This window comes from Procambarus clarkii, chromosome 89 (assembly GCF_040958095.1).
Source record: "Procambarus clarkii isolate CNS0578487 chromosome 89, FALCON_Pclarkii_2.0, whole genome shotgun sequence".
NCBI lineage: Eukaryota > Metazoa > Arthropoda > Malacostraca > Decapoda > Cambaridae > Procambarus > Procambarus clarkii.
Window position 1 is genome coordinate 15260634 of NC_091238.1, and position 25443 is coordinate 15286076.

At 39.4% G+C, this 25443-nt stretch overlaps 2 protein-coding genes and 1 long non-coding RNA gene across 3 annotated transcripts; 2 read left to right on the top strand and 1 right to left on the bottom strand.

The window, feature by feature from the left end:
- Positions 1–2454: 2454 nt before the first annotated feature.
- On the top strand, positions 2455–12002 carry bug (thioredoxin domain-containing protein bug). Its single transcript, XM_045766939.2, has 8 exons — positions 2455–2699; positions 3721–3751; positions 4285–4916; positions 5457–5537; positions 7161–7358; positions 8120–8322; positions 9288–9462; positions 10701–12002. Exons 1-8 carry the CDS (start codon positions 2655–2657, stop codon positions 10875–10877), a joined length of 1542 nt encoding a protein of 513 aa, XP_045622895.1. The 5' UTR covers positions 2455–2654; the 3' UTR covers positions 10878–12002.
- Positions 8647–24816, bottom strand: LOC138359170 (uncharacterized). The gene is made up of 3 exons (XR_011225827.1): positions 24695–24816; positions 12502–12558; positions 8647–8737 (listed from the first exon to the last, which is right to left on the bottom strand). It is a non-coding gene; the product is annotated as an uncharacterized lncRNA (long non-coding RNA).
- Positions 15111–25155, top strand: LOC123773321 (uncharacterized). Its single transcript, XM_045766940.2, has 6 exons — positions 15111–15263; positions 19854–20042; positions 21682–21845; positions 22797–23031; positions 23735–23898; positions 24790–25155. Exons 2-6 carry the CDS (start codon positions 19855–19857, stop codon positions 24831–24833), a joined length of 795 nt encoding a protein of 264 aa, XP_045622896.1. The 5' UTR covers positions 15111–15263; position 19854; the 3' UTR covers positions 24834–25155.
- The last annotated feature ends 288 nt before the right edge of the window (positions 25156–25443 follow it).

Here is a 25443-nt window from a genome sequence, read left to right on the forward strand (position 1 = left end):
TACAACCCCAGTTACCAGCTGCACCACAACCTGATCCTACGACGACGGACGATCCTGTGCGACCTCCCACCCTACGACCCCAGTTAGATGACATCAGCGAAGAGGAGGAAGTTAACTTTGATGGTTATGTAACGCGAGCAGGGCGTACAATTCACCGACCAGCTAAGTTCCTTGATCAAGTATTTTTCCTTTCATCCCCTGGGAGGGGGAGTTCTGTAGCGAGTAGATTATCCCAATAATATACTCGCTCCAAATATAGTGTTAATGTTCCTGTCAACCTTTGGAGATGAATGAGGTGAGGCGTTGCCCGGGCAACACGGTGAGATGTTGCCCGAGCAATATAAGCAGCAAGAATAGCAAACATTAACTAGTCTACTTTCAAGTGTGGTCTAGAGCAGACACTTGCGAGATACTGTACCGACGCTCAGTGCGCTCAACTCACACCAACGTATCACCGGTGTACTTCTGTATATTCGACCAAATATATATATAGTATCTTAGTGTCTGTGTTTATTTGTCACCATACTTTACGTAACAATAGAACCGCTACACCTCCACTTGCCCTAGAAACCAACTATGGAGCCATATCAAACAATTGAACTATACACAAAAAAAGAAACCCAAATTTCTAGCAAACAAACATAAAGCCCTTGCAAAGAAACAAAGCCCTAGCAAACAAACCTGGAGCACTAGTACACAAACAACCACTGGAGCACAACCATGTACGAACAGGAGCACAACCATGTACGAACCGGAGCACAACCATGCACAACTCAAAGCCCAACAAGTCACACCCCCGGAGTAACGCAATCGGAACCCGACAAGTTGTGTAACCGGAGCCCAACCAGTTGTATAACTGCAAGCCTAACATGAACGAACCAAACATACAGCCTCTGGATCACAACCATGCACGAACGGAAGCCCGACCATGCACAACCCAAAACTCAGGTGACACCCCCGGAGCCCGACCAGTTACTTAACCGGAGCCCGACCAGTTATTTAACCGGAGCCCGACCAGTTATTAACCGGAGCCCGACCAGTTGTGTAACCTGAGCCCCACCAGTTGTGTAACCGGACCCCGACCAGTTGTGTAACCATAAGCCTAGCACGTATACATCTCATCCAACCCCCACCATTAAGCTAAACAGTCCCAGAATACAACCAAACTCCATTCCTAGCTCGACCAAACAAAAATCTGCTTAGAGCTACCTAAAACCCTCCACTTGCCCTAGAAACCAACTATGGAGCCATATCAAACAATTGAACTATATACAAAAAAAGAAACTCAAATTTCTAGGAAACATATAAACAGAGCCCTTGCAAACAAACCTGGAGCACTAATACACAAACAACCACTGGTGCACAACCATATACGAACCGGAGCACAACCATGTACGAACCGGAGCACAACCATGTGCAACCCAAAGCCCAACAAGTCACACCACTGGTGTTATGTAATCGGAACCCGACAAGTTATGAAACCGGAGCCCGACAAGTTATGAAACCGGAGCCCGACCAGTTGTCTAACCGCAAGCCTAGCATGAACGAACCAATCAAACAACCTCTGAAGCACAACCATGCACGAACGGAAGCCCGACCATGCACAACCCATAGCCTAAGTGACACCCCCGGAGCCCGACCAGTTATTTAACCGGAGCCCGACCAGTTATTTAACCGGAGCCCGACCAGTTATTTAACCGGAGCCCGACCAGTTATTTAACCGGAGCCCGACCAGTTATTTAACCGGAGCCCGACCAGTTGTGTAACCGAAGCTTGACCAGTTGTGTAACCAGACCCCGACCAGTTGTGTAACCGTAAGCCTAGCAAGTATACATCTCATCCAACCCCCATAAAGCTAAACAGTCCCAGAGCACAACCAAACTCCATTCCTAGCTCGACCAAACAAAATTCTTAGCGCTACCTAAAACCCTCCACTTGCCCTAGAAACCAACTATGGAGCCATATCAAACAATTGAACTATACACAAAAAAAGAAACCCAAATTTCTAGCAAACAAACATAAAGCCCTTGCAAAGAAACAAGCTAATCTTGTTGTATTACTGTACCTTTTTTGCGTTATAATTTTGTGGTCCCCTGTGGTGCAATGGTAAAGCGCTCGCCCGGCGCTTCGCGAGCACTGTGGCCTGGGTTCGTATCCTGGGCAGGGAGGATTAACTGGGCGCCAATCCTAATTGTAGCCTCTGTTCACCCAGCAGTAAATGGGTACCTGGTTGTTAAACGATTTAGCGGGTCGTATTCCGGGGAAAATTAAGATTAAGGAACTGCCCGAAACGCTTTGCGTGCTAGTGGCTGTACAAGAATGTCAGAACTCTATTGATTTGTTCATAAGAACAAATTCTTAAGTTCGTATTGATTTGTTCGTAAGGATTTGTTCTTAAGAATTCTATTTTGAAGTTCGCATTCTTATTCGATTATCTTTGGGTTGTGGGGGGGGGGGAGAGGGAGAGTTAGTGTTTGTTTACCAAGCTGTGTTAGGCTGTTCGGGCCGCGAGACCTCTCTTGTAGTAATCTCTACAGCAACTCTTGCAAGGTGTTATACAGTATTGTGTAACTACGTGTAGTGTCGTCTATACTGTATTAACATGAAGACAGGGAAGTAGAGGCTGGTACAGGTGTCGACACAAGGCCACAGGTATGGATATCGCGGGGCCTCTCCTGAGAACTTCTTCCAGAAATAAGGTGAAAATGCAGGAAATTTAGTTAGTTTGATTCTTATTATTATAAACACTATACAAACTTTAACTGTGAGCGTTGGTGGAATGGTTACCGAGGTATATTTATGGGCTCATGGACAGTCGGGTTCGTTCTAGACTCTCAATCGGAATTCCGGGGTTCGAATCCCGGGCAGGACAGAAATGCTTGGGCATTTTTCCTATCACCTATTGCTCCCTGTTCACCTTGCAGTAAATAGGTATTCAATGGCTGCCTGTCACCCGAGTTTTATTATTATTCTGTTTGAGTTCCAATTACTAAGGACAGGAAGCCAGTTAGGCTAATCAGTTAAACAAATTAAAACTGATACAAGGTCCAGACTTTATTATTGCTTGATAATGCCCTGTATATTATGATGTGAATAGGCCTAATTTAAAATCGGTGGATGGCAAACAAATGTGCATATTTGGCATTTCTACCAAACATGATGTTTCTGAAGGATGTACAGTATTGTTGGTATTTGATTAGGAGAATGAGGACACATGAGATGGACACATCCAGTTTCCAAACTTCTGCGAGGGAGTTTGAAATATTTAAATGTAACTAGTTAGCTATGGGTAAGAAATTGAAATTGAAATAAGTTTATTGAAGTAAAATACACACAAAGGTACGTGTGTGTATTTGTACGTGTGTGTATACTGTATGGGTGTGTACACCCATACAGTACGTGTTCATATATATATATGTATAATATATATATATATATATATATATATATATATATATATATATATATATATATATATATATATATATATATATATATATATATATATACATATATACATATGGGTAAGAGGTTCAAGGCAAATATTATTATCAGCAAATTCAGATTTAATTAACATATGATAAATTGACGTTAGATTTATTCAGGTGATATTTATAAAGCTTTACAATACTGTACAATATTTGTGATTGGTATCCAGGCCTAATATGCAGTATACAGTAGTCTTTACATTTTACTGAAAACTTTGTTTTTGTTGCACAGGTTGAAGTGCAGAGGCAGTTATTACAGAAGAGTAAGTTATTATTTAATTTTTGTTCATTATGCACTTAAGCATCATAATTTAATCATCCTACTGTATTGTATAATGTGCAGTACAGTATTATAAAACATATAAATATAATTTTTATTACATGCTGACATAATAAAGTGAGTTACTAAAAGTCGGGTATTCCCAGTAAGGATACCGTGTAGTTTTCATGAGATTATTCATTTTTCTTGTGTGTTGCTGACATAGATGTACAGAGAGAGGACTCGCATGTTCACCTTGGGTATTTTTATGTTTGTTGCTTCACTTACTAGTCTACAAAATTTTCAAATACAGTAGTTTGAATTTTCAAATAGTTATTCAACACAAACATAAATAGTGTTTGTGTTGAATAACTCAATTTATGTACACATAATTGATAAGAATAGTGATTGAGCACTGTATACAATTCTGTAGTGTAAATTCTAATTCCTTTTTGTCGGAGACAGAAAGCCTGTGTATATACTGTATTATTTATTTTATATAATGTTGCATTGAAATTGTTTTCTTTATATTTCCAGAATTCATTATTATTACTGTGTTGGTGTTAACAGTAAGATCGAGCTTTGGGGAAGACTTGAATGAATTGCAAGATATCAATATAGATGGCTCTGTTAATTGCTATGAGAAATCTAATTGTCCTTTAAGCAGTAAAGATACTTCACCATCAGAGGATAGTAAATATACATCAACATTAGAAAACGTAAATGATATTTCACTTCATAATGAAAAGTCAGACACTGTGATTGACTCCCCATTATTAGATGAATATGACCAAAGTGAACTATCATTACTGGAACAAGATGACAAACAACCCTCAACAACTGAAGGAGATGCTGGGTCACAAGAATATTGTGAGAAGACAGCAGAAGTAAGCACCGACAATTGCCAACAACAGGCTTCTCCCATCACAACCATAGCACAAGGTGATCAAGAATCTATTGAGCAAGATGAAGTGAAATGTGAATTTGTAGAAGAAAATATTAATAATTGTTACAAAATACAAAATGAAAACAGTGAGGGTGAGACTCGTGCAGAAGTAAGCAGAGAAAAGACTTTGATAGCTGACAGTACTGGAAGAGAAACAGATCAAGTGGAATTGGATCCTGAACTTGAAAATGTTCCCCTCAGAGAAATTCTCCTGAAACTTAAGGTTTGTTATAATTTAGTTTTTTGTTTACCTTTAACCTGGCTCTTTCCTGGCGCTATATGATCTTTTTCAGTATGTAGAATTTTCCTTTGTAAATTGTCTGAATAAAAAGTGATCTTATTTCCAGGGTTTTCATGCCCTCTTGTTAAAGGAGCCTGACTGTAAACATCATGAGCTTCTCAACACTGCTCAGTGATGCCAAAAATGTTTAGTGTACTATTTTTATGTTTGTTTTCTAAGTTACTTTTTATAGGTTATAACTATATGTAAATATCTTCACAAATAGATGTTCTAGAGTATAGGTGCAAACAAATACAGTGTGTATTGATAAAAATATACGTAGTGGCACTGATTGTTCAGATGTTTATGAATTTTCCAATATTTCTCATTTACTTTTTAATTTAAATAAGAATAACAAAATATGGAAACATGCGCACATGATCAGTCTGTATAGTTACTCATTACTCATTAAATATATAGATTAGGTGAATAACATCTGTAACAAAGTGGTGCATTATAATTTATGTATGTTTTTGTTTTCAGCCAGAAGGTCTGACTGATGATGAGGATGAGCAGTCACCTGATTATTCTGTATCACAGACAAATATGGAGGAAGATATTGAGGTAGGTTCAGTAGTAATAATAATAATAAACTGTCATCCACACTTCCGTGGAAATAAACATTTCATTCACCTGGACTGTAGAAGACTCGAACTGCCGACCCCACTCTAGGCATAAGGCATACCATGCTAGGTGTGTTAGGCATAATATTATCTTATTATCTATAATAATAATAATAATAATAATAATTTTTATTTAGGTAAGGTACATACATAAAGAGATTTTACAAAGTTTGTTGGCTTTATAGATAGAGCTAGTACATACAATGCCTAAAGCCACTATTACGCAAAGCGTTTCGGGCAGATGATGGTAATGATACAAAAGTAAAAGTACATATGATATATGACTTTCTATCCATTTCCTTTTCTAGGGACAGTGTTTTCTGTGCCCTCTGTTTAGAGTATCTTTGCAGTTTTTAGGGCCTGTCTTTTTTTTTTCAGCCTTTGGAGTGTGGTGCCTGTTAGCACTGGTGGGAGGGGCTCTGCCCTCTTGGCATATATGTTCATGGGAGGGCAGTTCTTTTGGCATTGCATCATAGAGGTTATTGCTCCGTGGTTGCTTATTCTCTATTTGGCCCATTTTGGTGATCCATTTTTGGGCTTGCTCACTCTAGACTGCCTATTCATATCATTTTTCAGGTGACTTGTTTCTTCTTTTCCCCTACTTCTCCTCCTTGCTGTTGGATGAAGCATGGTGACAAATTTTTTGCTGGGTCTACAGTTTTTCTACTTCCCCTACTCAGGCTTTTTTGGCTACCACAGTTTGATTTGCAAAGTTTACCTTTTTGTTCCCAATACCTCCTGGAATGTCACTGCTTCTGCACTCGCTCCCCTCCCATTCTCCTCCCCACCAACAGGGGGCATTTGGGGGGGGGGATTCTGGTAGGAATAGGGGTAATGTGTTTTTCATTGAGCTTCATTTATAGCACCTTGGGAGTTTACTTTATTAGTGACCTTTTAGGTCATTGCAACGGATCCTGCAGCTAGTCTGCTGTTTCCGGCTGGGGTTTGTTGGCTCTTGACATATTCCTTGCTCCTAGTTCATTGCAGGGTTGGTTTCTGGCTCTGTGCCCTCATTTCCCTGTCTGAGGGCACAGACTTAAGTCATGCGAGTTTAGTTGAAATTGGTTGTTATAACCTTAGACTTAATTCATTAATAATAATTTTGTTTGGAGACAGGCAGCCAATGTTACTTATATCGAGGTATCGCCCAATGTTGAATTACTAACCCAAGCCAGGATGCAACCCCACAACAAGCAGTCTAACTTCTGGTTACCTATTTACTGCTAGGTGAACAGGGCATTAGGTGATAGGAAATGTGCCCAACCATTTCTGTCCCACTCAGGATACAAACCCGGAATTCCTGATTGAGTCGAGAATGAACTTGACTGTACTACCGAGCTCTTGCATAACAGTGTACACACTTACTGCAGTAGATTATTTTGCACCATATTCTTCTACCAACTAGCAAAACTGTTTTCTATACATTATGTTTGTTAAAAAATGTTTCTCATGTACTGTATATAAGAGAAGAGAATGATCCAGGAGAACTAACAGGCATGTTACTTAAATTCTTGTTTGATATCTAGAGAGGGTAATTTTTTGTTTTTTTTTGTTTGTTTTTAAGGTTGAAGAGGAAGTACTTGTGTCTTCAGGATCAGCAGATAAACAAGAACTGACTCTTGATGATAACATCAGTAGTAGCAGTAACAGTAGTAATGGAGGCAGTGACAGTAGCAGTGGAGGCAGTAACAGTAATAGTGGAGGCAGCAAAAAGGCTGTTTGCTTAGAGCTTAATATGACTGACCCTATTACTGATGTTGAGGTAATACATTTACAGTATATGATTATAGTTACATGTATTGTCTTTTCTAGAAATAAAGTATCATGCTATTATTTACAAATTTTTAAATGTTTTAAATATGAATATAAATGTTTAAATATTTAACACAATTAAAAATGTAAATGAACAGCATTGCTGAAAACAAATTATAGTTTTGTATTTCTAAAATTTATGTTTATTATAAAAAAGTTTTTCGTGCTTCTTTCTCTGCAAAGTCTTTTAGGATTTAGTCTTAAGATTAAACTCCTGCTAATTTTACATTCAGTAGACATAATTGCCAAACTATTCAAACATTCTACCTAGATTGATGATTTCAAGTAAGTTTTGATCATTTTCAACTTAGGAAAAATTCGTTTCTTTTGATCTCAGTCACATTAAGTGCCAATCATCATTGAACTGATTAAAAACAAAGCATACTGTATTCAATGTTTAACTCGTATCTGTATTCTGTCATAAAGAATTCAGCAGATATAAACATTAGCTTGCAAGTCTGCATTGGTTTATGACAAGCCTTTACACCTTTGGCTCTGTTCGAAGGCAATTTTACTTGACAATATTAGAGTAGATTGCCCTAGTTTGGGCCTCCCCTTGAGTGAGGGGGGAAGGGGGAGAGCCCATTTGACTTAAAGCCTGCCCTGCCCATGTTTGATAACAATGCTCTTTCATGTACAGATTAAAAACGATACAGGTAAAATAAGGTTTTAGCAATTGAGAATTGTCACAGAGCTTTTCTGTACTTTCAGATTATCAATGCAACTACACTAATGAAGATACTAGCAGTTGATCTTAATGTAACAAGCAGAGCATCTGCTGGCCCATGTTACCTTATCTACTTTTTCAGTCCCTACTGTCCTTTTTCTGTCATGGGATCGGCATATGTAAATGCTCTTGCACGTTCACTGCCAAATATTCCTGTCTATGGTCTGGATAGCATTGAACATCATAGGTAAGCTCTTTATACATTCAACAATTATTATTAAGCTCCTCTCTATTATATTAAAAATCTGTTCTGTTAGATTATTTGTTTTAGCTTTCATTAATTTATGAATTAAATTACAGTTGTTTTGTTTGTTTTGTTGATTGTATTAAATTATAGTTTATTTTCAAAGTTGATACCTTTAAGAATACAGTACTGTAGCTTTATATGTTTTATGAATTAATTCATGAATTATGGGATTCTCTGATCCTCTGCAGCCTATTTTAGTTTCCCTCTACTTCTTACACACTGGAGAAGACAAAATGGGCTTGATACTCAAAACACCAATGAGACATTTTATTAAATAAAGAAAAGGGCCTTTCCAAATCACCTGTTCAATATTCTCTCTTTCCCAACCACCTGTGCATGCAATGTCCCACCAGATCTGCAAATGACAGACAAGATCACAGAGGATGTCTAGAGATTAAGTGAAAAAATATGCTTAGAGCAACTGCATGAAGACTAATTCCAACGAATCCCACCTCTATGACATCTCGCCAGGATTCATAGAATATGTCATCTAATTAATACTACTAGTAATGAGGACTTCATTATTATAGGTGCAGTCATCATAATTTACTTAAGATGTGAGCTAGCACATCTTAGGATCCAGAAGACATGCAATTTAATTTTGAGAAAGAATGAATCGTGGCTACACTTGTGTTTGCTTAACGTTGGTTTACTGAAGAATCTTAACATTTAAGAGTATCTATAGGATTACATGTTTCAACATGCTAGATAGTTGGAAGTGGTGCTCAGTTACAGATACCTTAGTTAAACATTAATAGTGTATGAGTTGTATTCAAATAAAATGATAGATAGTATATACTCTACTGCCATTAAATTGATTAACATGTCACTATTCTCATTATTGTGTCTTTGAGCATGCTGTTCTTATTCTGTCATTTGATTTTGATACTTAATAATCTTTTCAGTGTAAATGCTCGCTATGGTGTGATGGGAACTCCAACATTATTACTGTTCCATAATGGAAATGGAGTGGGACGATACAATGCCTCTGAATACTCTGTGTCACAGCTGTTGTCTTTTATAAGGCATTATACAGACCAAGAAATTATCAACATTAATGTCACTTCATTAGATTTCCGGGTATGTTTATTATATTGTTTAGATTTCTTTCTGATGTTAAATGACTTGGTTGCTCTCTTAGCCCAGATTTACTTTTCTAGGGGCTCAGCAAACCTTAGCCAAAGTCAGTATGCCCTTCATTATCCCTAATGCAGCAATTCTTGATTGGCTTGGAATTCTTGGTACCCTCTGCAGAGGATCTGATGCCGCAGGGGGATAATTTTTCGTACCCCCCCCTGCCAAGAATGAGTTGGATCATTCGGCTCCTTTCCCCTCGGGTTTATTTCCATGTTCTATTAAGTGACTCTGATTCATCCTTTTTCCTGAGGTTTCTGTCCTCCTGTACTGCACCTTCGGTTATTCAGTCAGGATTGTTATCAGGAAGTTTGCCAAGTGCCTGGAATACTCATGATAAAAATCTTGTTAAAACTCATGTTGGCTCAGGTTAAGTGTCCGCCTCTTCACCCTTGTTCTCTTCTTCCACTCATATTTCATTTATTTAACCTCTTCATTGGTTAATGGTTGTGTGTGTGTGAGTTAAAGACTTCCTGTACGTCATCCTCATCAACTTCCTTAAAACCAACTTTGTGAGCTAATTTCATACTGAATCTCCAGCTAAAATCTTGCTAAAAACCATGAAAAGTATTATCACTATCAGCACAGATATTATCTCCAGCTACTGGAAGCATCAAGTTTCTTGACTCTTTCCCCATAATTTCGATAGCATCTTTAATGTTAATTTTTTTTCCATAATTCCCTAACTATACTTTGGCAATATTTAAGTTGCTCTCATGTATAGTACAGTGCTTAGTTTTCTATAAGTTCCATAGGCTTCCATGTCATTTTCTGTTCTTCTCTATGAAGCTTAATAAACAGGGCTGCCTATCTATGTTAATTTTTTATTTATTTATTTTTTCTAACGATGTAAAAATGTAAAATGTGAACTGGGGCAATGTTAAACGAGATTCACTTGTACTTTGTAAGTACATATTCTTATTTATTGTATTTTGATGACCAAACTTCACATCAGTAGATGGAGAAACGACTGATGTGTGGTTTGGTAATCATATCTTCACCCACGTTATTGTGACTCATCAACTGCATATTGTATTTTGATGATATTCTATATACTGTACAATATTTGGAGCACTTATGGCTTGATTTTGAGTAATTTGTGTACTGTATTTTTTATATAATTGTTTTGCCATAGTGATCTTATTCTCTCAGTAATAATGTGTGTATTTTTGCATCTATTTCAGGCCAGCCTCCCAACACAAGTAGCTGAGGGCCGTCCATATGCACTCTGGGCAGCATGGACATTTCTTATAAGCTTTGCTTCATGGTTATTCATGACTTCGGAACTTTGTGCCAGACTTACCGAGGCAGTACTGAACAACTGGCGAGAAGCTGAAGCACAGAATGATCACCAAGATTAAATCTGTCATTTAGAGTGTGAATAGAGAAATAATTAATATTTAAGTGGGTATTGTATCAAAATTATCAAGAATGGGTGATCAAGTTATCAAATAGGAGTGATAGCTCAAGTATGAAGAGAAAGCTAAAAAGAAATGGTATGAATTGCATAAAAGGTATGTATCTAGGTGTACTTGTCTTGTATGTGCGTGGTTGAGAGAAAGTGTGCCTGTTGGTATGTGTGTTTGTATGAATGTATACTATATAAATACACCTTCCCTTTAACATACAAAATGTGATTAAAAATATATATAATATCATACCTAATAGCCAGAACTGCTATACTTGCCTTAGTAATTAGGCCAGTTTTGCCAAACAACCAGACTGTTTTGCATATTTTCAAATATATCTTTTTAAAATTAGATTGTCTCTAATAATATACAGTATATGAATTGATAACATGAATTTCAAACTTAACTAGTCCTAGGTTTACCTATATTAAGCAGTTTGATTAGTTCAAGTTTCAAAAGTTTTTTTTTTTTACTAAAAAATCTCTGCTATGTATATTTATAATGAATACTACACTCCATAAGATAATTTATTTAAAGTTATACAGCCTTTAAGAAAATTCAGTTTGTTAGCCAAATTTTTCTGAAATTATATACTGTATTTGTATATATTTTTCAAACAAGTTTCTTATGGAATGATAAAGTTTTCCATTACATTATATGTGATTTGATTTTTTTTTATTAAAGTTAACAAATTTTACCTAATGTGTTCTAACTTAGCATAACTAAGTTAGTAATTCATGTTCTTAATATATAATAATATTAATTGGAATAAGTCAATTTAAATAGAAATAGATAAAAATAAGGAAAAACATTGCTTGTTAGGCAAATTGGACCTTAAATACTAGGCCAAGTACTCTAGCTATTAGCTATTAGACATGACATTATATATATAATATTATATTATATTGTGTGTGTGTAAATCACAAAAATTAGCCTTCATTAACACGTGATGAAAAATGTGACAGTGTCAGACCACCACGAAGGAAGAATTGAAACAGGAATTTCCTTAAGTGCTTTCGTATTTAATAATACATCTTCAGAAGGAATGTTTCAATTCTTCCTTCGTGGTCTGACACTGTCATTATATATATTATATATATATATATATATATATATATATATATATATATATATATATATATATAAAATAAATAAATAATATAATTATGTAATGTAACATAATACCAAATAGCCACAACTGAACATCTAGGCCTTGTAAGCAAGCACCATTTTTCCTATTAGTCATACTTGTATTTTTCAAATTTCTCTTCCCTTAATAATGTCTTGCTCATTACAGTAAACGTACATTGTCTGTCAATGCACAAGTTAAATTATATTAAAATTTAAATTTAAATTTGTAATAACACATGAACTGTTAAGTGACTGGTTATTAGTTTCAACATACTGTACGTTACACACACAAACATGCATTGTACTGTATTTGTGATCTTTTTTGAAAGTTATTATTTATTTTAACAAGACATGTGTTATTATTTTAACACATTCATAACTTTGAAGACATGTTTAATACAGCTGTATAAAATGTATATAAGAATTTTATTCTTTTTGTACTTACCTTTTGTAGCGAAGCTCCATTTGCCTTGTGACTCACAAGTGGCTAAGTCTGGTGTCCCTGTAGTAAAGGAATATACTTACACTAAGTACATTTTTCACTTACTGTTTTGCATCGGAAACAGTGCTGTTTGCCACCTTTACCTGGCTAGTTACACTAAGACTACTCAAGTTTCATTACAAATTCTCTCAATTCTTGAATAACCTTAGTTATATTTTTCCTGTTTCTTAGCTACTACATATTCTCGGTAATGTTGCTGCTAGACATCATAACCACTGAGTCAAAAAACTGGGAAGCGTACACAAAACCAAGTCTATTAGGTATTTCTTAGAAAAAATACATGTCATACATTACTGTATTTACCATTCCTAATTTTTTTTTTCCATGATGCTTACTCTTATTTTTGGTACAATTAGTAATTTTAGTGTATTTGAGTATAATCTTGCCAAATTTTGGTAGTTTTATGAATTTCTGACATTTTACAAAAATGTTCAGTGAACCTGATGGCACTTGCATTTACCAATGGAAGTATAATCTTCTGTTGCCAAAAAAAAAGAAGTGTTCTGTTTGAGCTGGCATACATGTGGCATACACATATCACTGTATTGCATATTCATATAGTGTCCACATTGGTCAGGACTATGAGCCGGCAGTCAGCCTACATTCCCAATTTCCAAAGAGCAGTGTCCATAGGAGTAAAAGATAACTGAAGAAGATGGTGGTGGTGTAGGAGCAGGAAGAAGTGCTATGTGAACCCGAGAGAGAAGATTAGGAAGATTGTTAAGCTTACTGGGTTCCCCCTTGGCCAACGTCTGACCTTTTCAAGATACACGATACAATCTACAATACTTGTCTAGATCCTAGGTACCTATTTACTGGCAGTGATAAGAGGTATCAGGTGAAAGGAAACTTTTTCCAAATGCCTTTGCCTTGGAACTTCCCAAATCATATTTCACACTTTTTTAGTATTGGAATGCACTTACTTTGTATTCCTTTCATTTGACCTTTACAGTATATTCCCATATATATTCTACTAGATGGAATACCAAACGGTGCCTTGTCTCCCTCCCTCAGTGCCTTCCATTCTCCCCATTCTCCCTTCATCCCATCCTCCCTCTAATCTTTATCCCTCCCATTCTATTTCAGTAGGCAAAACATGCACGAGCAGCATAGAATCAACATTATTGATGTTGAATAAATTTGACTGACAGAATCAATGGGATAAAAATGCAAACTTGTGGATTTGTGAAATTTATATAAAGAATTTACACCAAGTCTTTTGCACTCTCCTGAATGCTTTGTCAAGGCTTGAATATGTGATTAGAACAAGACTTATGTCTTGTCATAACAAGAACCTAATCACATACTCAGACCTTGACAAAGCATTCAGGAGAATGCAAAAGACTTGTTTTAAATTCTTTACATAAATTTCACATACACAAGTTTGCATTTTTATCCTATTGATTCTATGTCAGTAAAATTTATTCAACATCAACAATTTTGATTCTATGCATGTGCTGCAATTTTGTATGGTGGAGGTTAGTAAATGTAATGCACTAGGAAGTGATGTGGTGGAGGCTGACTCCATACACAGTTTCAAATATAGATATGATAGAGCCCACATGCTCAGGAATCTGTACACCTGTTGATTGAACCAAAGAGGGACCAAAGAGCCAGAGCTCAACCCCTGCAAGCACAACTAGGTAAGTACGTACACACACACACACACGGGCCTGACAGCTGAGTGGAAAGTGTTCGGGATTCGCAGTCCTAAGGTTTCCGCCCCGGTGAAGGAAACAAATGGGCAGATGAGTTTCTTTCACACTGATGCCACCGTTACCTAGCAGTAAATAGGTACCTGGGAGTTAGACAGCTGCTACGTGCTGCTTCCTGTGTGTGTATATATACTCACCTAATCACCAAATTGTGCTTGTGGAGGTTGAGCTGTGTGTGTGTGTGTATTCACTTAGTTGTGTTTGCGGGGGTTGAGCTTTGCTCTTTCGGCCCGCCTCTCAACTGTCAATCAACTGTTTACTAAGTACTATTTTTTTCACACCACACACACACACCCCAGGAAGCTGACTATCTCCCAGGTATCTATTTACTGTTAGGTAACAGGGGCATTCAGGGTGAAAGAAACTTTGCCCATTTGTTTCTGCCTGGTGCGGGAATCGAACCCGCGCCACAGAATTACGAGTCCTGCGTGCTATCCACCAGGCTACCAGGCCCCCTGTGTGTGTGTGTGTGTGTGGAAAAAAAATCAGTTGATTGACAGTTGAGAGACGCGGGCCCAAAGAACCAGAGCTCAACCCCCGCAAGCACAACTAGGTGAATTACACACACACACACACACACACATGCATGCATACATACATACATACATACATACATACATACATACATACATACATACATACATACATACACACGCTCTCACTCTCTCATTCATTCACTCACTGTAGGCTCGTATCAAGTCCTCCTTCCCCCCTACGTCGAATTACTGCCCTTCCCTAGAATTCAACAACGGTTGCATAACTCAGGTATCTATTTACTGAAAGAGTGAACAAAGGCATTAGGTGAAAGGAAACGCGCCAAAACTTTTCTGCCTCGCCTGGGAACCGAATCGGGGATTGTGAGTCGAGAAGGAAGCCCGCTATAATAGGAGTGAGAGGAAGTGTGCGTGTGTGCGTGTGTTGAGTGAGAGAGATATACAGAGTGGTGCAACGTGGCAAGGGTCACTCCCCGGAGCTCCTTCACACCGACAGGTTCGTGTCTCCCCGTGTTTGGTGTCTCCCTGTGTTTGGTGTCTCCTTGTGCTTGGTGTCTCCCTGTGTTTGGTGTCTCCCCGTGTTGGTGTCTCCCTGTGTTTGGTGTCTCCCCTGTATTTGGTGTCTCCCCTGTGTTTGGTGTCTCCCCGTGTTTGGTGTCTCCCCGTGTTTGGTATATCCCCGTGTTTGGTGACTCCCTGTGTCTAATGTCTCCTTGTGTCTATAGTCTCTCAGTAGCAACGGTTTACCTAATCTTTCAACATTTCTATGTCCAGTCATTATTTCTCATGTTGTGTCACAACATTATATTATCTCCCATGTCGTGTCTCAGTATTATTTCTCGTGTCGTGTCGCAGCATTATCTCATTGCTCGTGTCTCATCATTATTTCTGGCAAATGTTGTTTGAATATCGAAAACTGCAAGAACTTACATGTGGAGCATAAGAACCCACGTCAAAACTATCACATTAGCAACATTACCTTGCATCAGATTGAGGAAGAAACGGACCTTTGAGTCAGAATCCGTCATTCACTGAAAGTTGCACAACAAGTGAAAGCAGGGGTAAAACAAATGCTTATAAAACCCTAGGAGTAACCTAGCGAATCTTTAACTTTTAGGAAAAGGAAGTAGTTATTAAACTGTATACAAATCTGGTGCGCCTCCTCTTGGGTTATTGTGTCCATGCAAGGAGACCTCATCTTCAGAAGGACTTACCTATATTGCATAAAGTTCAACACTGGGCAACCAAAATCATTCCTGAAATAAGTCTACTCTTATGCCAATAACGGTTGAGGGCATTAGGGCTAACATTACTGCAAACCAGGCATTGGCAGGACTGATCTCATCGAAACTAAAAATACTGAACAATTTGGAGGATGTTGATCCAGAGAATTCCTTCAAAAGGTTAGTTGTAACACACACAAAAACCGTTGGTCCTTGTTTGTGTTACATCAGAAACCTGGGTAAGGAATCATTCAGAACCTTGTATTCCACATATGTAAGACCAATCCTGGAGTATGCGGCCTCACCATGGAGTCCGTATCTTGTTAAGCACAAGATGAAGCTGGAAAAAGTTCAGAGGTATGCCACTAGGTTAATCCCAGAACTAAGAGGTATAAGTTACGAGGAAATGCTGTGTGAAATGCACCTCACGTCACTGGAAAACACTATAGCTCGGGGAAGCATGAGCACCACATACAAAATTCTCAGGGGAATTAACTGGGTAGATAAGGTTAGATTATGTAATACGGATGGCTCTCGAACAAGGGGACGCAGGTGGAAGTTGAGTACCAAAATAAGCCACAGAGACATTAGAAAGAAATTTTTCAGTGTCAGAGTAGTAAGTAAGTGGAATGCACTAGGAAGTGATGTGATGGAGGCTGACTCCATACACAATTTCAAATGTAGATATGATAGAGCTTGAGAAGCTCAGGAACCTGCACACCAGTAGATTGACAGTTGAGAGGCGGGGACCAAAGAGCCGCAGCTCAATCCCCGCAAGCACAGTTAGGTGAGTGCGGTTTCAAGCTCAACAAGCCACAGTGCAGGACTAAAAACAGGAGATGCTTTGTCACCCACAAGGTTACCGCCCATGGAACAGCCTAACAGCCGAAGCGGTAAATCCCAAAACTGTTGAACTTTAAAATTCAGGTTGAAAAAAATCCTCAGGACAAATAAGGGGACCTTTGACAAGCCGCCGGCTTCCTGTCTTCGTTGGGGCCACTAGAATGTTAGCGGCCCCTCGGGTAACCTCAGGTAAATATCGTGTCTCACCAATATCTTTCATATCGCGTCTTAGAATTATCTCAGCTCGTGTCTCAGCATTATCTCTCAGCTCGTGTCTCAGCATTATCTCTCAGCTTGTGTCTCAGCATTATCTCTCAGCTCGTGTCTCAGCATTATCTCTCAGCTTGTGTCTCAGCATTATCTCTCAGCTCGTGTTCCAGCATTATCTCTCAGCTTGTGTCTCAACATTATCTCTCAGCTCGTGTCTCAGCATTATCTCTCAGCTTGTGTCTCAACATTATCTCTCAGCTCGTGTCTCAGCATTATCTCTCAGCTCGTGTCTCAGCATTATCTCTCAGCTCGTGTCTCAGCATTATCTCTCAGCTCGTGTCTCAGCATTATCTCTCAGCTTGTGTCTAGCATTATCTCTCAGCTCGTGTCTCAGCATTATATCTCAGCTTGTGTCTCAACATTATCTCTCAGCTCGTGTCTCAACATTATCTCTCAGCTCGTGTCTCAACATTATCTCTCAGCTCGTGTCTCAGCATTATCTCTCAGCTCGTGTCTCAGTATTATCTCTCAGCTCGTGTCTCAGCATTATCTCTCAGCTCGTGTCTCAGCATTATCTCTCAGCTCGTGTCTCAGCATTATCTCTCAGCTCGTGTCTCAGCATTATCTCTCAGCTTGTGTCTCAGTAGATGGAGTTCGTCATTGCAGATGGCGTTACTTCTTGCTCACAGCCTCAGTCAGGTCTCACAAGACCTGGGGGTCTGGGTCCAGATTCAAGAAGCAGTTACGCAAGCACTTACGAACGTGTACATCTTTCCTCAATCTTTGACGGCTTTGGTTACATTTATTAAACAGTTTACAAGCATAAAAACTTCCCAATCAACTGTGGTAATTCTTATAAACAGCCTCCTGGTGCTTCGGAGCTCATTAACTTTTTAATAATTGTAAACAAAGCTGCCAAAGATTGAGAAAAGATGTACAGGTTCGTAAGTGTTTCCGTAACTGCCTCGTGAATCTCACCCCTGATCTCTATCGTCAACTCCACATACAACTTTGATGAACAAAATGTTACGAGGATCAACAGTTGCGAGGAGCAACGGATGTGAGGAACATTTGTAACGAGGCACAGCAATAGTTGCATAATACAGCTGGGCTTTCTCTTTTCATCGATACAATGAAAGAACAACAAGAGAAAGTTTGGGAGCGACCTCTTCTGGCCACTTTCACTGTCTCTTTCAGTGTCATTAAAATCTGCAAGTTTTTATACGCGTGGTGTGGCTTCCCGTTGCTTGGGCAAGGAAACTTGTTGGGGCTTATAGAGGTCCCCCCTGGCAATTGGCCATTCGCTAGATTGCAAAACACAACGATTAAATAATTAACTTTCAAGCACCCAGTTACTGCTACGTGAACAGCGGCATTGGATGTAAGAAAACTCGGTTCCAATCAGCTATGAACAGACTGCGCTAACTGCAGCTCTTTTGTATGTGTATATATTCTGGAGAACTGCTAGCTCTGCGCTACAGCACAGAGCTTATTATCGATGAGAACACCAAGGAATTTACCATCTACTTTGTTACTAATGTGGATGTTGTTTATTCTTAGATTAATTTGATCTGAGGATTTATTTCAAGCAAAATATAGAAGGTTTTTGCCAATGTTAAGGGTGAGTTTGTTACAAGTTAGCCAACTTAACGGTGATATAAATGAATCTCTAATCCCCGAGACGCAGCACCATTACACGAGAGAAAGTCAGGAAGGAGTTCATCTCCCAGAGAGCAAGTAACCCCGGGAACCTTGCGCTTGCCCAAGTTCTTGAACCAATTTTAAAATGCAACTGGAAAACGTATTGTACAATATATGAATGACACACAGGCTGACTGACAACATTTCAGGGTAAAATGAGTCATACATAAAAATAATGACCTTTGCTGTCACAGGTGGCAGTGTGTTGACAAGTGTTGTCACAGGTGGCGGTGTGTTGACAAGCGCTGCCAAACCTCGCCTCTGACTTCGCAGCTTCTCGGCGATTACTGACAGCATCATTTCTTATGTTCGATGATTTCTGTTTATTTTTACAGTTGCTTCCGCCTCCTGTTAGGGCTTAATGCACCACGATCCCCTGGTGCACCATTACTTTGCCATATCTAGTATTCTGCCCGTGATTCTACGAGCATGTGATTTCAAAATAAATTTCCTGTAATTTGATCAAACGTCTTTGAGGAATTCCAACACAGCACATCAGCGGGAAATATTGTTCCACTAGGCTTTATAAAGAAACATATACACGTTTATCGTACAATGTTTTTTTTTAATTCAAGCTGTGATGTGTCTATTAGCCTTGCTGGACGTTTTTTAATGACGTATTGACGTTGTGAAGGAAGGTGGCTTCCTTAATTGTTTATAATGGCGTATTTTACTTGTAGCGATTTTTTTTAAAGAACCCGTTGACGTGGAATGCTGACTTACTGGAAGGTAGTTTTATGCTCCGTCTCTGCTTCACCTTCTGATAATTTGCGATTAAATAGTTTATTATACAATCTAAATGCGTTATTCCTTTGTATACATAATATAATAACAGAGGAAAATGCAAGGGATATTGACCCATACGTAATAGTACTAGTTCCTATTTATAATCAGCCACATCCACCTATGTATAGTCCACTCATGAAATACATAAATTCAACAATCTTATTCTAAACTAATATTTGCCCAGGGTTTTTCTGAATCTAATCCTATCTAATTTGTACTAACGTTTGGTGTTCTGTTTTGTGTCGATATATTTAGTAGTAGCCAGTATACTCAACCTCAGAGAATATTAGTGTTTCGAGCATAATTTTCTCCCTGATGTGCAGGATGCAGGTGCGTGTGTGCGTGTCCGTGGTGGCTGTGTGTCTGTGGGCAGCGGCAGCGCAGCAGCAGGAAGCGCTGAAGGTGGAGGTGCTGAGCCGGCCAGCCGTGTGTCGCACCCAGGGAGTTGCTGGGGATAAAATACAGGTCCACTATACTGGTCGACTGGCTGACGGCACCATCTTCGACCAGAGGTAAACTGCCTTGTGTTTCTTATCCGTATAATCTCTTCCCTGAACTATATTTAATCCAATGCATTTACACGGGAGACATCTCCCGTCACGTCACGCAGGGTGCAGTCGCACCTCCACAGATCTCCAGTATCAGCTCTTGATACTGGTAATGGCTCAAAAGGGCCACCACTTACGGGCTATTCATGCCCGTGCCACCATTTGGGTGGCTTAATCCTCATCAATCAATGCATTTACGATGATTATGTTTGTTTTAAATGACAAGAAAAAGACTCAGTGAATCATTTGATAAAGGTGAACATCTTTGCAATTCACGAAGGGCTAGGGGTATTCCAACAAATTACTGCACCAGCATATTACAAAGGAAATTTGAGATTTCACACAGCTTTGAGTCACAGATGTCTAGAGTGTAAAAGGCAATGAATTTGTTGACGTGATTTTGAAACACTCTTGGAGCTGTATCCGAAGAATTCAGTATGGCGTCCAAATGACGTAATTTATTATATTAACAAGCCAAAGTACACACAATAATGTGCTTCTACGCTATATTCTAAATTGCGGTTTGTATAGTATAGACATAGAGCTAGCTATGAGGTCATCTAATATCCCCATCTCACAGAATGGTTTGTCATGCGTAGTCAGGAGAAAACATGAACTGAGAGTCTAGTCTACTAGCAAACAACCCTGGGTAGAGCACAAAAATTTTCTTTCAATATTCGTGAGTGTATGAAGTTGAAGCTCAAAGTATATCATACCATTTGGTCTGCAATCATTAATAATCACAGATATAGTGTTGGAGAGTATGTCCTATGCACAATGAAATCACATTAACGTGATGTATCAGTGAGAAAATCAGTAGGAGCCATTTGAAGGATTCGAACCCGCACACTTGGTACTCTCAAATACACGCCTTAGACAATTATGGGGCGCAATGCGTGAAACCCTGGCTGGGCTACAGTGGAAACCTCAGGACCCATAGAGGATGCAGCTGAATCCCAGGTTACATTGCTTTTACATGACGTGGTCTAGGAGGGGTGTATTTGGGAGTAGCAAGTGAGAGGGTTCGAATCCTCCTAATGGCGCCTACTGATTTTCTCAGTGTGCCCTAGCTCATGTTCACATTGTTCATAACTGGAAAGCTTACCGTTGGGAGAGTACCTGCAGCCATCTTCTGTAAGCATCGATACCCTAGACTAATTGTGGCAGTTACAATGTCACACTAGTGGATATTTTGTGCTGTGCGTACATATATTTCTCGGTTCTAAACATATCATAACTTTATATACTAGTGCTTTCTGCCCTTTGAGTGTTAGTGATTGCTCTCCTATGTCAGCCCAAGTTTCATGAAACAGTGCGGGTTTGACAACAGAGACTGGAATACCCAGGTTGATCACATCCAGCTGTAATGACTTTGTCCGTCAAGCCCATAATTGGCTGCCCTAATCGCATTTTATATATTATGATCTTCCTGTCTTTGATTCTGAAAGTCTCTCTCCCTTTATTTTTCATTTTATAATAGCCATATTGATTATTATTTTTAAGGGTCTTGTGATAACTGGCCACTAGGCTTGTAGTACATGTTCATTCCCTCCTGCACTGAACTCCTCATGACATGACGCCTTATTTATTCCTCCATGGCCAGCGCAAATCGAGGCGAACCCTTCGAGTTCCGGCTGGGGTCTGGTCAGGTGATCAAGGGCTGGGACCGGGGCCTGGACGGCATGTGTGTGGGAGAACGCAGGAGACTCACCATCCCACCCAACCTGGCCTACGGCAGGAGGGGCGCCGGGGGCGTCATCCCCCCAGGTGAGTACGATGCTCAGTCCCCCATATGTGTAAGCTACTAGTCTTCAAGGGATAAGAAGGTCATAAGCCTTCCCATTGGAACAACAAAGGCTGTTGACTTGTGATCAAAATAAGACGGAAAACTGAAGGCGGCGTCAAAATGTGTCGAGATAAACATTAAAGGTCAATACACGAGGCAGCCAGCCAGGAGTGGACTGTTCAAGCTTATGATGATGCAGTCATTCATGAGTGAAATGGTTTAGTGTTATCATGGGAGTTTAGTTGCTTAAAGTCATAAACGTACAGGCATTTTACATTATATATATGTTACATGGAACATAAATAATGAAATTACAGCTTTATATAATGAAACAGACATATAATGACATAAACATGGAGCTTACAATACAACATATTTATATGTATAAACACTGTATATAAAATATAACTAAGAAATTAAGAGATTTTACACTATTAGCAGAGTCTGGGGTTAGCTAGAATCAAACTCACTTTTAACACAAAGCTCATAAAACAGGAACTCACTTCAACAGTGAGCATTTCGCAGGTCACATAGTTCTCAGCCATATAAGTATATCTGGCTGAGAACAGCCATATAAATAATTTGACTTGCGACCAGGTATCATGATGACCACATTCATTTAGTATGAAATGTGTCCTGACTCGCAGGTCGAATAACATCAGAGAAGTTGACAAGTGGGCGTGCCCTTTAGGTCATAATATGACCCAGATGCTTTTGAGATTATTTTACGGGAATCTCTCTGCTGAGAAGTATAAGTTCAAGATCTGATAAACCGATTGAAGTGAATTAAAATATTACAACATTTGCTTGGATTGAATGTGAAGAAAACAGACGCCATAAATTATTATGGGTTCATATATATATATGCTTGAGCCTTACGAATACACTCACTACACACCAATACTGCAGCTAATGTTGCTTCACTATCGTAGACGCAACGCTGACGTTCGAGGTGGAGCTGGTGGAGGTGCCGGACAAGGTGGTGAGGGTGGACGAGGAGCCGGAGCGCAGACCCGCGCCCACCGCAGACGTCTCCTCCGCCCCAACAAAGCTGGTGACACAGACCCTGGTGCGGCCCCCGACCTGCTCCAAGGTGGCCGCTCCGGGAGACTCTCTCAGTGTCCACTACACTGGCCAACTTATTGATGCCAAGAAATTTGATTCCAGGTACCAACATGCAATTATTTTTCTTATAAGAAATAGAATTTGTTGTCATATGCCTCGAACGTAATCTACTCTTTGGAATTATTGGGGACATCACAATTTATTGACTGTTAGGCAGTGTGTTGATGCAAGAATAGCAAGTTCAACCTTAGGAAGTAAACAAAGAATTAACGAGCATTTCTTTAGTGTTTCAGTTAAGATTTTATATTTACCTGAATTTACCTGAGTCATTATCTCTAGTCCCCGACGAGAACAGGAAATCGGCGACCTCCAAACTGTTCAGTATTTTAAGTTTCGAAGCCATATTGTTGGCCCTGTGGCCCCCCTTAATCGTTTCTGATATGGGTGTTGACTTAGTTCTGGAAGGATTTTTGTCGCCCGGTGTTGAACTTTCTCCCAAGCAGCTACGTCTTTCTGGAGATGAGGTCTCCATGCTTGGATACAATAATCCAAGTGCACCAGAGATTTAAATACATTTAAAATATAGTATATGTAAAATTACTTTAGTGTCTCTCTTGTTATGCTAGTGACCCACTCTTGTACCCCAGAAGTCACTCCGATAACCCAATAGTGACTCCCGTGCCTGAGCAGTGACCGCCTCCTGTATCCAAACAGCGGCCGGTCACAGGAGTTGGACCGACTCCAACAGTGGCCGTCGAAGTACTCCCTGTACCCCGACAATGACCCACTTCTGTAACCCCTACAGCGTGGACCGCGGGGAGCCCTTCGTATTCAAGCTGGGTGAGGGAGCAGTGATCCGGGGATGGGAGGAGGGGGTGGCCGGCATGTGTGTGGGTGAGAGTCGTCTGCTCGTCGTGCCCCCCTCCCTCGCCTACGGCAGGAGAGGCGCCGGCTCCGTCATACCTCCAGGTGAGTCCATCCACCAAATGAGTCAATACCCCCAGGTGAGTCCATGCACCAAATGAGTCATTACACTCAGGTGAGTCCATGCACCAAATGAGTCAATACCCCCAGGTGAGTCTATGCACCAAATGAGTCATTACACTCAGGTGAGTCAATACCCCCAGGTGAGTCCATGCACCAAATGAGTCAATACCCCCCAGGTGAGTCATTGCTCCCAAAGGAGTTATACACCAAATTAATGATTTCACCTAGGCGAGTCATATATATATATAAAATGAGTAATTACACCCAGGTGAGTCATTACACACAGGTGATTCATACACAGTATAGTGGTGAATTATTACAGTATAGTAGTTATGTATTACAATATAATGGCGACTTATTATAGTATAATGGCGACTTATTTCTGTGTCATGGCGACTTTTTATAGTATAGTTGTGACTTATTACAGTTTAGTGGTGACTTATGACAGTATAATGGTGACTTCTTACAGTATAATAGTGACTTATTACAATATAGTGGTGACTTATTACAGCTTCAGATGGCATTTTCCATAAGGTATGTTTTACCTATGAATATTGGACCTGTAAATGTGGTTACATCATGCAGTTATGGTGGGTAATATTACAGGTTTACCCCTGGCAGGTTTACCCCTGGCAGGTTTACCCCTGACAGCTTTACCCTTGGCAGGTTTACCCCTGGCAGGGACAGAGGGGCCCAGACATTACTTTTCCAGATTCCACTGTCCAAAATGTGTCTAAGGTCACCCGTTAAGTTACTGGCAACACCCAAAAACACTTACCCTGACTGACCGAGAGACGTGCACATTCGTCCCCTTGACTTTTAAGATGCTGATTGCAATGCAAACCAATGAACTAGAGTGTACTGTTGTTACAGATGCGACGTTGATCTTCACCATCCAGCTGCTGAAAATCAACTGAGGCGCGAACTTCTGCCGCAGGATGGCGACGTGGCGCTAGTGTCCTGCTTTTGTTATCTTCCTTCGTGTATTCTTTGTTACTTTGTTAAGCTTGTAAAGCATTAGCTGGGCTGTGAGTAAACGTTAAAAAAGACAACTTAACATTTCATTACATCCTGTAATAGACAAGGTTACATGAGGAATCTGACCAGTACCGGACCTCGAGTATCCTAGTACAGTACTAATATTTGCTAAAATTATTGTATTGCAAATTATGAATGCATTATGAGAATATCATCAAGAACACGAGAATGAATGAAGCCAGACGAGCACGATTCCCCCCACCTCTCCTCTCTCTCACACACATACTCGAATATACGATTAATCCGTCAACATCTTTTATGTTTCAAAATATAGTTTAACGCATATTTACAATAAAGAAGCATCAGTAAAGAACATGTTATATAAAGATGCATAGGCTAGTCGTGTAATATTAATTTATTATAACGAACTCATTGATATAAAATGTTGTAGGTCAATACTTATATCTTATTTTAGCTACTAACGCTATTTTCAACCGAAAGGATCGTTAGACCTACGCATTATTATTATTATTATTAACAAGCAAATAT

Excerpts from the sequence above, each read along its gene's own strand:
- bug (XM_045766939.2), top strand. The coding sequence starts at position 2,655 with ATGGATATCGCGGGGCCTCTCCTGAGAACTTCTTCCAGAAATAAG. Across the intron at positions 7,359-8,119 it reads ACCCTATTACTGATGTTGAG|ATTATCAATGCAACTACACT; the intron begins GTAATACATTTA and ends CTGTACTTTCAG. Across the intron at positions 9,463-10,700 it reads TCACTTCATTAGATTTCCGG|GCCAGCCTCCCAACACAAGT; the intron begins GTATGTTTATTA and ends CATCTATTTCAG.
- LOC123773321 (XM_045766940.2), top strand. The coding sequence starts at position 19,855 with ATGCAGGTGCGTGTGTGCGTGTCCGTGGTGGCTGTGTGTCTGTGGGCA. Across the intron at positions 21,846-22,796 it reads CGGGGGCGTCATCCCCCCAG|ACGCAACGCTGACGTTCGAG; the intron begins GTGAGTACGATG and ends TCACTATCGTAG. Across the intron at positions 23,899-24,789 it reads CGGCTCCGTCATACCTCCAG|ATGCGACGTTGATCTTCACC; the intron begins GTGAGTCCATCC and ends CTGTTGTTACAG.